The sequence below is a fragment of the Sceloporus occidentalis genome, unplaced genomic scaffold (genome assembly GCF_023333645.1).
Source record: "Sceloporus occidentalis isolate IW3139 unplaced genomic scaffold, rSceOcc1.0.p SCAF_1, whole genome shotgun sequence".
Lineage (NCBI taxonomy): Eukaryota > Metazoa > Chordata > Lepidosauria > Squamata > Phrynosomatidae > Sceloporus > Sceloporus occidentalis.
In genome coordinates this window covers 235988605-236002199 of record NW_028316981.1, presented here as the reverse complement: position 1 = coordinate 236002199, position 13595 = coordinate 235988605, and the positions used below count along the sequence as shown (strand labels likewise).

The window sequence follows — 13595 nt, the reverse complement described above, 5'->3', positions numbered from 1 at the left end:
CTCTTCCTTCTCCGCTGTTGTCTGCTTCTCCTCCTCGTCCGCTGTCGTCTGCTTCTCCTCCTTGTCCGCTGTCGTCTGCTTCTCCTCCTCGTCCGCTGTTGTCTGCTTCTCTTCCCTGTCTGCTATCTCTCTCCTTTCTTTCCTTGTCTCCTTTTACTTTGCTTTCCAAAGTTCAGGGCTCTGTATCTCTCCTCCTAGCTCCTCTCCTTCAATCCGCCGGCCTTTTTTTTTACTGTCTTCTCCTATCTTCCCTCTCCTTCGACTGTGCAGACCGTTCTGTACTTCTTTCCTCTATCTGCCAATTCCAACACTTGTAACATCCAGTCTTAGACTTCTAGTGGCTTATAGAGATGAAGGTTTTCCCATCCCCAGACAAGGTATTTGCGACTGGGATCTTTCCTCGCTAGCAACAGTTTCTGGCCATATCTTCTCTCCCTCCCCTTAAAAGAAATTCCGGCCCGGCGGGGCTTGGTTTTGCCCGTTTGTGGTCGCGGTCTGCTCCCGTCCTCCAGTTGCAGCCCCCAGAAGAGGATCTAAAGCCTCTCCCGGGGCCCTGCCACTGTAAGAGAACCCCGTGAGCCCACCTGTGTCCCCTTTATCGGGGGGAATGATATTCCTGCACAGCAACTACCACAAACGGTGCAGCCTCCCCACCAGCAGCTGCGGGTTGCTGCTAACGCTCCGCCATCTTTCCCGGAAGTCCCTATATCTATAATTTTTGATTAATTCAGCAAAAATATTAAAAATTATAGAACTGAATATAATTTTATGTGTTTGTGCCCAACACTGATATTTCACAATCTTAGAAGAGAATGATCCAGACTGAATATTGTACTAAAAATATGAATGGATAAAACAGACAATCCCTTCATCATTCTGTACAGAAGACAAATCCTTCATCACACTGGGCAGAACTCCAACTTTATCATGAGCCTTGCCAAATTCAGAAGTCTATAAATACTACATCTCTTACAAAAGGAACTTGGTAAAGAACATGATAGATCAGCATTTCCCACTAAGACCCCTGTTTTGCACATTCCCATAGTTATGCAGAAAGAATTATGTAATGGGTTCATTATTTTAAAGCAAAAAACAAAAACCATCATTGGTAAAAATATTGTTGAACACAACCAATGTAATAATTGTCTATGTAAGACCTTCTTCAAATTAAACGTGCCATCCGCAGAATCACTTCCAACTGCACCTCATATACAGTGCACCTCAATCAATCAATCTGTTTATTCAGTCATTGACCAATATAAAATAATAAAAACCAATAAAATAATAATTGTACAGCACAATTACTATTATTAAAATTCAAATCGAGGAGCGTACAGCAGAGTCAAACTCTTGACCAATTGCAAACATAACTTACATATGACATAACAGAATTTAGCTACCTTAAGTACATCATATGGATTCTAATTATCTAGTAAATAACATAAATAAAAGGTATCAGAATGCCATATAACACAATTTCCCACCATTTGTAAAGTAAACGCACAAGAAAGGTTAGTATGCTACTAAAATTGCTTTAGTATGGTTGAATGTGGCCCATCAGATGCATAAATGCTGGCATAAACAACAGGAATTAATCTCTGAACCACAATTAAAATTCTGATTTGATGTTCTGCAGTGAATTTCACAGAAAATCAAGTTAATGGACTATTTGTACAGTATGTAAAGTAAATAGTAAGTAAAAAATTTTGTTCGGTCATTGACCAATACAAAACTTGACAATACAACAACTACACAACACAGTTATTAAAAATTGTGTATACAATTTCAGATAAGCTGTAAACATTTCAGCTTTCGTCAGCAATCAGTTGGGGGTGTAATTTACATACAATATAGCAAAATTTTGCCACCTTATGAAGAACATTTGGTTTTCGGTTATCCAAGAGATAACGTAAATAGAAAGTGTCAGTATGACCAGGTTATTTATATAGGAGAGGCGTGATCAGCTGATGGTGAATATCTTTATAAAATTGACAGTACAGAAGAACATGCTCTGTTCAGTGCGCCTGTGTTTTATGCAGGTGCACCATATGCGGCTTTCAGCATACACTGAAAGCCGCACCGGAAGAAATAATGGGACACAAGCCCCATTATTTCCTATGGGGCTCCAGTATAAGCTGATTTCCCCTTACGTGGAGGGATCTGGAACAGATCCCCGCGTAAGAGGAGGGCCCACTGTAATAAAAAATGAACCTTCAATAGATGTGAATACATCCATGCATATTCATCCTGTGTTGTTCTTATCTCATTCAACAAAACTCTTTGGAGCGCAAAGACACAGAGCAATGTGTTGGGGACTGGCAATTCCCCACCCCAACCATGTGCCTGGGAATATATTTGTTCCTATTAATGACAACTGTTTCTTTCTTTCCTGGAAATTCATAAGGGACTGGCGACTGATGGCTTGCAGACCTATAACAGTTCATGGATTAACATTCTGAGTAGCATTGAAGTAGCGAGTGAGTGAGCAAGCATGCACTTATACACACACACTACATTAGAAGACAGTAGAACTGGTAACCCATCTAACAAAAAGACCAGTAAGATACCATTATAATACTACACACTTCCCTCAAGGAAAGAGTTGCCATATTGTAATATAAATATTTCCACATATATGAGCTATAGTGCAATACTGTGAGTGAAATATATTTTGGGCACTTTTACAAGTAATAAATAGCAATGATATAGTAGGTTGCCATCTATTGTGAGTTTGTCAATAGCCTTTAACACATTACATCAGAAACAACTAGCTCTTATTCTGTTTACTCTGCTTTTCAGTCACTAAAATAATCTCTTTATTTTCACTGGGGTACATTTTCAATAGCCTCATAGTTCTGATGCTACAATTAACCTTTTGACATTATAAGAGTGAAACGGACATATGGGTCTCCAAAACAGATTCTTATTATGCACTCTCCACAATCACTAATAGCTTGAGTTGATAGAATATTCATTTCTAGAGACTAGGATGAGAAACAATACCCTCTGTTAGGAAAAATGTCTGGTGAGCATGCAGCTGATCATTAGATCATCTCAACTTCATGCTGAAAATCCAAACAAAAGGTGGCTTCATGTTCACTAACAAGACTTGACATGATGCTGCCGTGTGCCAATAAACATTACACTCTTGCCATGAGGGGATGCCCTTTTTGTCCTACAACTCCATTTCAACCATGATGCTTTCTAATCAAATCTTTGCATGGTTTGCCAATAGAGCCACATTAAGTCTTCAAAGTGTTCCTAAAGAGTCTTCCATCACTTCTTCCCCTTCTTTCACACATTCAGTAGATCTATCCTGCTCTAGAAGTGTTACAGCCTTCACTCACATCCACATGCAGGAATTTAAATGCATCCTTTATGTTTGTAAGCATGTCTGATTATCTTATATGTGAGTACGTGGGGATTTTTTTCTAGTGTTTTAATCCCCTACTTCTTCAGTTTGCTTTCTTCCTGTTAAAATGTGGTGGGCCATAACTAGCCGTAGCCTCCCACAGAGGACAACAACAACAGAAACCACTCACAAGATAAAAATAGTGGTGTGCTCAAGGGTTCCATCTTAGGTACTGTAGAAGTACTTCCTGTGTACAGTATGTGAAATCATTTATTTGTCGTTGTTTTTTTTTAAGAACTGTTTAATTCACCCCAGAGCAAAACCAATTCTTGTCTTCCTCCTTGGGCCCTTTGGCACTAAACAATTCCAGAACCGGAATTGGGCTTTAACTGTCATGGTTGCACTCTATGGAATCCTGGAGTTTGTCGTTTTCTGAGGCACTACAACAGGGTGGTCCTGCAGGGATCAATTTTTTTAAAAAAAATTGTCCCCAAATGCTCCCTAGTGGTTGATCCCCAGGCTATTTCAGATCCAATAAATAGGTGTGCATATATATTATATATATGAGTGCACCTTTATTAGGTCTGAAACAGTCTCAGGGGATATAGATATTGATATAGATATATAAATATATACTGTAGTTGTTAGCTACCTTTGAGTCAACCCTGACTCATAGCGATCCAGTGGATGAGACATCCCCAAGGTGCCTTCCACTGCTCTGCTCATGTTCTGCAAATTCATGCCCATGACTTCTCTGACTATCCGTCCATCTAGTGCAGCGTCCCTTTGGGGGTCGAACGACCCCTTCTCAGGTGTCAGCCAGTTGGGGCTCACCCCTCCTCCTCCTTACTCTTCCTCCTTCTCTGGTCTGCTGCCGACACCGCCACTGCCACCTCGATTGTGCGGGGTTTCCAGCAGCCTTTGAGGCCAGAAGCCCCGTTTCTTCTTCCGACCAGTGGCCTCCCTGATTGGTTGGGAGGACAGGAAGGGGTGGGACTTCTGGCCATAAGGGCTTGTAGGCAGCCAGAAACCCTGCCCTTTCCGGGCCTCCCAACCAATCAGGGAGGCCACTGGCCAGAAGAAGGGGCAGGACTTCCAGTTGCAAAGGCCGCTGGGGCTTGTAGGTGGCTGGAGGTTCTGCTCCTTCCTGGCCTCCCAACCAATCAGGATGGCCGCCAGCTGGAAGAAGGGGCGAGACTTCCGGCCACAATGGGGTAGCATCCCAACTAAGATTGGGAACGAATCACTGATCTAGTTTGTAGCCTTCCTTTTTCTTCTGCCCTCTAACTTTCCTAGAATTATTATTTTCTAATGAGTCATACCTTCTCATTATATGATCAAAGTATGGTAGTCTCAGTTTGGTCACCTTGGCCTCCAGGGAGAGTTCAGGTCTGATCTGCTCAAATACCCATTTGTTTGTCTTTTTGGCTGTTCACAGTATCCTCAGCACTCTTCTTCAGTACCACATCTCAAACGCATTGATTTTCTTCTTATCCACCTTCTTCACTGTCCCAACTCTCCCTCTCCCACACACATAAAGCAAGTGAACTGGAGGTTACTTCCATATCACCTAATTTCTGGAAAAAAGAGGCTTCTCCTGCGCCTAACATAGGCTTATAATTATTTGAATGGCATTTATATTCCCTAAGCATTAAACAAAAAGCTGATCTATTTCCTCAGAGGCCCCACCATCTGAGGTAAGGAGGATGAAGTAAAGGAGAGAACATTTTTAGGTCTGCCATCCCATTTTTTGGACTCTTCAAGGGAGGCTCGCCTCACCCTTCTGTTCTTACACAAAGATTCTTTCACTCTTCCAGTTAAAGAAACTTAAAAGTGAAGTGCCTAAAAAAGTAGAGGTTGAACACAATAGAAGAAGAATGGCACCAGCCCAGATGTCTTACATTCTAGTTAGCACACAAATAAAGTGGAAAACAACATTTGAGAAAGAGAAGAACATGGAAGATGAAGTTAGCTTTGTGAATTAAATACATCTTACTGCTTTTATAAAAAGGAGAATTGTCTAAAATATTGTTGATTGATAATTATTTGTACAGGTAGGTAAATAAGCATGGACAGCAAAATAAGCAAAGAGTGGTGGCTGATGGATCCCATGTCAGTGGGGCAGCACATTCATTTTAGGTTTAGCCCTACAGAACCTCTCCTCCAAGTTCTGATTCCATTAGCAATAGGGTTCAGCATTTGGAAAAGTCCATTAAAGCCTGGAGTAAAATCTGGAGTGGATTCATCACCATACTGATGTAAGAGCCACTAGCTGTCCCTGCTGTCAAGATTTAACAAGCAACAGTGAAACAGAAGAATGAAGTGGAAGATACCAAGAAATAAAGATAAGAATAAGCAAAAACTAGAGATTTCAGAAGAACAGGACCTGAAATTAAACACAGGGGGGAAAACAGCCAGTGAAGAGAAACCAAAACCAAAGAATAATGACCATGTTTGCATGTATGAAAAAGAAAGAAGGGTGTCAAAATGGAAATAAGTTCCTTAAGGGAGAGTGGAATACATACTCTTTAAATACTTTACAATGAATCCCACTGTGGGAGAAAGGCAAGATATAAACCCTTTAAATAAAATAAAATAAATAAATAATCCAACTGGGATAAAATAATAGAAGAATAGAAGAAGCAAGAGAAAGAAAGAACAGTTTGTATCTGACAACTGAAAATGTTAGTAGTTGAATAATGATGAGTGAGGGATAACACAAGAAACCCAACCCATCAAGATCCTTGGTTAAGACAGAGGACAACAAGATAAAATATTCTCAATGTAGACATGATAATTAAAACCCAATTGATTAACAGGGCAATTCTATGCATGTCTACTCAGAGGTATGCTCCGCACAGTTCATGCCACTTAGCTGTAGCTTTTATCTTTTTTTGAGCTTTCTGTTCTTACTACCTTTTGTTTATTTTTTATGCTGCCCAAGACATATTGTATATACTCAATTATAAGCTGACCTCATGTACAAGTCAAGGACAGGTTTGGGGGTCAAAATTATGGATTTTGATATGAACTGTTGGTAAGTTGAGGATAAAACGTATGGGCACGTAACAAAGGATGTAAAGGACAAAGCAAAGGAAAACAATGCCAAAGAACTTACAAAATTCCAGCTGGTATAACTGTTTGTGCCCACCCTAAAGATAAGTACAGTACTTACACTGACCCATGGATAAGTTGATCCAGGTTTTTTGGGTCAATTTTTGACTAAACTTTCTAGACATATATTATTATTATTATTATTATTATTATTTACGTTATTTATACCCCGCCCTTCAGCCCTAATGGCTCTCAGGTTCCTTGCCCTCAGGCTTACAATCTAAAAGACACGACACAAAAGGAGAAGGGAATGGTGGTGGGGAAGGGGATGAAGTCCAGTGGTTCTTCTCTCCCACTGATGCCTGGACCAAGGCAGATGGACTAGAGGGAGGGCTCTTCTTCTTCAGGCTAGCCCTGATGGAGCTGGGCTAGCCTATTCACTCCCTCCCAGGCCGAAGGATGACAGTTATGGAGGGAGGAACCTCTATCTTCATGAGTATATACAGTAAGTTATAATTTTGCTAAAACACACAAGTAAACACCCACACTCTAGTAAAACTCTAAAAGGAAATACATTTCTTTAAAAAAAGTATATGCTGATTCAATAGGGTTGCCATAGTTCTCTACCACAAAACCAGTACAAAAGTATACAGGATTGGATTGGGTGGACTACTGACAAAAACCCACACTAAAAGTATGTTCTGACATTTAATATTGATTGCATATTTTAGTAGTTTAAAGATTCTTGTACCAATTGTACCTTTCAGATGTATGTACTTGGTCAAGGTATTTTGAATCCCCCCCCCCCAACTGCACATCAGTTTGCAAAATTAAGTGCAACGTACATCAACCATATTGTACTGAATGTCAAGAATGGTCTCAATGGATGAGAGTTAATCTATTATATTTCTATTGTATAGAATTGCATAGAGTTAACTATATATAGGTCAAATGACATGGATCCTTTTCTCCAGCACATTCCTGAAAATTAAGGCTTATTCCATGCAAGGACAAGATCAGCTCTTACTCAGTCTCAAGCTCTACTGGCACTGAGTTTCATTAGCAATGGAAACAATTATGTACAGTATCTATAATCAAAAGTCCCTTGACTTGTACTCAGGAAACAGATACTTCCTTGACTCTCAAGAAAAATACACCTTAGCAATTAATTTAATTTTGTTACTTTGTAGTATGTGGTTGGATCCTGTTGATTTGACATACACAGACAAAACTATTCAACTGACATGGCATACACTGACAACACTACCCAACTGCTGATAACAATTTCATACTGACCTCTTATCTAAATAAGTCCAGTACCCCATAATTGTGCACTCTCTATAGAAGGGCTGGACTAAGTGGGGGCCTGGGGTGACAGGACACCCACAATTTTAATACCTCTCAACACTTCTGGATTCCATGGGCAATTTTTTTAACCCACCTACCCTGAAAAACTCTTCAAGGAGCAGCACCTTTTCAACACAGTACAGGAGCATAATATTAAAAAAACAAACCAACCCAAGAAAGCCTTCCAGCCACTTCTGTGGGGCAGTCCTTTCTGGTAGCCCATGAGACCCCCAGAGGTAACTAGTCACTGAATCTGCTGCTGTTGCCAACCTAGATTGACAGAATCTATCTGCCACATTTTTCTACCACTTTACCAATAAAAATTACAAAGGTTGAAGTTTACAATAAAAACTGTAAAGCCATAAAACATATTGAGAAAAAACATACCAGCAGAAATCCATTTCATTGCAAGGTTTTTGATGGAATTGACATGCTAACATTTCAGAGGGCATAGCAAGTCCCAAGATAATTTTTACAATATCCAAAAGTACCAAACTTTGTTTGCATCACTTCCCTTCTGAGTTTGTTCTAAAGATTTGATGAGCAGAAAATAAATTACTTGCCCTGTAATTATTGAGAGCAGTAGAATTCCATTCCTTCATGCAACAAAACCCATCACCTTTAGTACATCCAGTGCTAAGTACCAAAGAGTTAGCCACTAATGTCCTACTGAAATCAATGGAACTTAGCATTAAGGGACTCACAAATGATGGACATTGCTCTAAAACAAATTTCAAGTGAAAACTGAAACACTGATTTCCACTGATTTCCACCAGTTAACAACACTGGAGCTTAACAGTATATGGACCTTATACAGTGTGCAAATACTACAGTTCACTGGTCTCTGAAAAGTCACTCCAGTAATCAAATATGATCACACCACACACTAAGGCCAGCACAGAGGAACCTGAATGTCCACAGAAAGAAAGAAAGGAAGGAAGGAAGGAAAGAAGGAAGGAAGGAAGAAAGAAAGAAAGATCTCCATATTCATCTAGAAAAAACAGGAAAACAAAGCACCTTATTCACATTTCCTGACAAGATCTTTTGCCTTCTATAAGAAAAAAATTTGAAGCCCTCTGAAGAACTGGAAAGTCATCAGCAAACAAGAGGTTCTAATTTTAAACCAGCACCAACAATTCTGTTTTCCTGGAGTAGGAGTTCTAAGCCCAGCCCAGAAAGGAGTTGAAAATTGCTAACAGGTTGGTAATCTTTCTTGCGCTTGCTCACCTGCTGAACCGCCCTCCTTGATTTAGTTAAGTAACCAAACCCTGGTGGTGTTTACCTCTGGAGATGTTGTTCCTGTGCTGCCTGTCCACTCCAGGGAAAGAAATTATTAATAGGTTCATTGAAGAAGCATTAGTATACTGAAAGGATCAGCGCTACATGCAGTAGGGGAGGGTAGGTAAAAGGCAGCCTGGATTTTTGTATCCAGCAATGGTTCAGTTGTTCCTTTTGACTGAGTTTCAGATCCCGCTGTTAAATGTCGGGTTAATTAGGGGGAGCTTTAATGCACACACCCCTTCAACTCTTGCTCTCGCCAAAAAGGGGGGAGGGAAGAAGCACATGCCAAACATAGAACCCCTCATTATGGGAGGGTCCAGAAGTTTCTTCTTGTCACTGTGCAATCTGTAATGGGGAGGGCATTACAGCATGAAGAAACATGGACATACTGAATCAACATTTCTAAGATCGCCCTGCAGTTCTAAATACATGTACATCGTTGCAGCAAGGAGAAATCTGGGAGCTGCTGGATAAACTTGCTGGGACATTTTTTTTTTTTACTCTCTTTAATCTGGGATTTCCCCAGTGTTACAGGACAAATGAGATCCCTATGTTTCGAGGGCAATGGTGGGCCAAAAATCCATACACACTTTCTATCAGCTAATTGTATACCAATGCCTCATTTGGTGTGTTTTTGGGGTCCCCCCCTTCTGTTTATGTAGTACCTTATAAAGAAGGACTATGGATTCACAACAGTTACTGCTAGCAGAATATTTCACTTACTCGACAATCCCGCTGTAGTGTTTTCATCAGTGCAGTATAGGTTTCAGAGTCAAAATACAATCCTTCATGCATGTCTTGCAGAAAATCCAAGTCTTTAAAAGTGGGGTTGGACTTCTCTCGCTCTTTCCTGGATGCCCTCCTTTTGTATGTTGATCCTTTCAAGTCATATGTGAAATGCATTTTCAGTGCTCGAGGCAGAACATTGTTCATTACAACTATCCGTATATTAATGCCCCCAGACTGGACACAATATAGTCCATAAAACTTTGGCAAGAGTGTCCTTGGATTCTGGTTGAGATTCTTAAGAAAAACAAAAAGAGCAATGAACACTTGCAATACAATTCAGGTCAGATTTCTACATAGATATAAAAAGAGATGTGGAATTCCCTTCCTCTCTTAACCTGGTAAAATGTTGCATTTAAGATACATAGGGAAGACATTTTTGCTGGAGAGGAAAGGAACTGCCTATGACCCACTTCCCATTTCTCACTCCTTGTTAAGAAATGAGGAGAATTAACCCACAAGCATCTGATCTTCCTATTATATTTAAAATAGAATCTACAAGCTAAATTACTGAGTAATCAAGAAGACTAAGAAAGAAAGGCAAGTTCTGAAAAGGGGAAAATAGACATTATATATAATAGGCCAATCCTACAGCTCACTTGACTAGCACACAGTTGTATGTGCTGGGGTTTACTAGTATCAATACAACTACTATGCCACAGAACAGAATGACATGCACATTGCAGAGGTGTTTTACCAACAATATGGTTCGTCACACCAACTATTACGTTAAGGATTTTCATCCATTAACCTTGAATTTTAAAATATTCACACGTTTCTCCTGTAAGATCCAATATAAAAGCAATATAAAAGAGTTGGTAACAGTATTCTAAATTAACAAGAGCATGAGGAAGCACTGAATGAACTCTTAAAAAGCTAAATAAAAAACCATTCTCTTCCTTCACCCTCCCTGACACACAACACAAGGGGAAAAACAAGTAGGAAAAGTTGAGGACTTGAACTTATTTACCATGTAGTAGCCTGGCAACAGTTTCTGAAGGAACTCTGCTTCTTTGTGTTGAACTGTTTTGATTATGAACTCGTCATCACTGGTGACAAAGAACAAAGATCCACTTGCACCAGGGTTGGATAGTTCTATTAGAGGTTCACTGCAAATTGAATACTAAACACAGAAACAAAAAGAAATTTAATGCCACTGTGGGCAATGAAAATACAGAAGTCACCCCCCTCTCCACAAAAATATGTTAATTATAAAAGATGTTATGGATATCTCTATAAACCTTTAGTATCTAAACATTCCACTGTACTGAGTTATTCTGGAAAGTCCATGCCAATAGAGAATTTTTGTATGTGTTTTAGAAACAGGTTCTTCCTCTATTACATGGTGTGCCTCCTTAACCAGGACTGACACATAGTCATTTGTAAGGTATTACTGATGCTGATTTATGAGCTTCCCTTACTAGACACATTTTTGATCATTTCTGTACAACACTCATCACAATCTGCAAAAACACAGCCATTTTCTTACATAATTCCTATTATCTGCAATACCAGATGCTTAGGAGAAATTCCTGGCAGACTGTCAGCACTCTCATAAATGGCCAAGTGGAGCTAGATGTTGGTGCCTTGCTAAACCTAACATAAAAAGTGAGTAATGAGTGTTCAAGCAAAACCCTCTGAACTGAGTTCCAAAGGCACTAAATTATTACTATTTCATATTCTGTAAATTTGGATTGTCTTGGGAATAAATACTGTCTTCTATACATACTACTGCTTTGGAAATCTCAAAATCAAAATATTATGATTATTTCAGCAATTTTTATCTCACTTCCTATATCTCAACATATCATGAAGTGATGTGAAACAAAAATAAGCCATGAAAAATACATAAAAATGTAAACATGAAAATTCACAGCATTAAATAATTCATTAAAACAATAATTTAAAATCAGAGGTTCACAGTGCAATTCTCAAACTAGGCAGCACAGTCAATTGGAAAAGGGCTGGGTGCAGAGGTAGTATCTTTAACAGGTGCCTAAAGCATGCCACAGTTAGTGCCTCCTGAATACAAGTGGGAAGAGGGGACATTCCAAAAGGGTAGAGACCTCCCTGGAGAAAGCTAACTTTCAAGCTCACATGAGATGGCCATCTAGTAGTCCTGGATCAACCAGTAGGGCCTCCGCCGATGACCTTAGTGATGACATAGATCTATCTCAAGGGAGGGAATCTGCCAGTAAATCAGATCATATTTTTCTTATGAGCAGCACCACCAAAGAAAAAGATGATCAGATTGCAGTAGAGACTAAGTCAATGAGAAATGTCTAAAGTGAGGCAACTCTGAATAAATATTTATCTCATATGCACTAGTGTACATAAACGTATTACAACAGTATTCATATTTTGTCAACCCATGCTACAAATCATGTTCTACTAAGTGAATTATGTTATAGAGGAATCGTGATTAAGGTGCAATAACAAAAAGATGGAATCATCTTGTTGACTTGGTCAGAAGCCGCTCTCTGCCTCAGAACTCTCAAGTTAAGAAATACTAGCAATATTCCATTTTTTAAAAAGAGGATGGTATTCCTAAATCTGAAAACCTCCTGTCCAACATATTTTCATATGTAACATACACAATTTCTAGTAATTTTAAAACAGCACCAATCAGATCAGGAAGTCCTTAATTATCAAGTTTTGGAACAAAAGAGGATACAACTTCAAACCATAAAGAAGTGATTCTATGCCTCACAAAAAGGGATTTAGCACAAAGTCTTGCACAGAGCTTAGCTTCATATGACAAGATATTCTTATCCTACCTGAGTCAATCTCTGAGCCTAAGAGAGAGCAGGTTGTATGAGAGGCTGAGACTATCATTACGTAGGCTCCTTTTTGATGTGAATGTAGTACTACATTATGTTTTAGCAGTATGCATGAATACTGTCTTCATCCAAGCATTTTTGTCTGCTAGTACATTTACAGCAATAACATACTGTATATATTTATTTGTTAACTATTCATAAAATACTAGCTTTGTCTTTGATAACAGCATCATATCAAAGGCAAAATGAAGAGACAATCCATCGACTGCTGGGAACTGTATGCTCAGTACAGCATTTCACATATGCTGTTTCTCTTAAAGCTATTCAGAACAGGTTGCCACACAGGGATGGGGCAATACATGCAGTTCCAACTGCATCACTTTCCTGCTGCCTGTAGTCTTTCCCCTGTTCATTTGCTTCCAAAATCCTATTGCAACCTGTCTTTTACTATCACTGGGTAACTGTGTAGGACTGGGGGGAAAAACAAGATCTACACAAGATACTTTAGGCATAGAGGTTTTTTCTGTCTGTGGATTTTTCTGACTGAATCTTTGTCAAGGGACCTCCATCTGTGAGTCGTCTTTTTTTCCAGGTCAAGGTTACAGAATACACAAGAAAATATTTCTATATTCTATTAGACAATTACAAGGCAATTAACAGATGGAGGTCCCTTGACAAAGATTCAGTCAGAAAAATCCACAGGAGTATTTAGCTACAATTACAAGATTCTAGTGGAAATAATGACTTGAGAAGCAACTATATTAAGCAATAAAGTAACACACCAGATTTTAGGGCAACTTATAAGAAGTTGAAATATTAAAGACTGAACCAAGAACTAAATTTATATACTTTTTTTAAGGACAGGTTTTCTTATCTAGAACTCATGAAGTTAGTTTTGTACACATTTCCTAGGGAATTCTTAGCACTCTAGAAGAACAGATGACTGGACTAAGCCTTCCTGTACACCAAGCGAAACCTGGCAGGTAACAATGAAC

At 39.2% G+C, this 13595-nt stretch overlaps 1 protein-coding gene across 5 annotated transcripts in view; it reads right to left on the bottom strand.

Moving 5' to 3' along the window:
• PIP5K1B (phosphatidylinositol-4-phosphate 5-kinase type 1 beta) overlaps window positions 1–13595 on the bottom strand; it is a 118739-nt gene that overhangs the window by 42218 nt on the left and 62926 nt on the right. For all 5 annotated transcript variants that reach the window (XM_089490358.1, XM_089490357.1, XM_089490359.1 and 2 more), the window contains exons 6-7: window positions 10791–10943; window positions 9758–10057 (exon numbers count right to left, since the gene is read on the bottom strand). In XM_089490358.1, the coding sequence (XP_089346484.1) occupies window positions 9758–10057; window positions 10791–10943 (453 nt within the window). The remainder of the gene's footprint in view (window positions 1–9757; window positions 10058–10790; window positions 10944–13595) is intronic.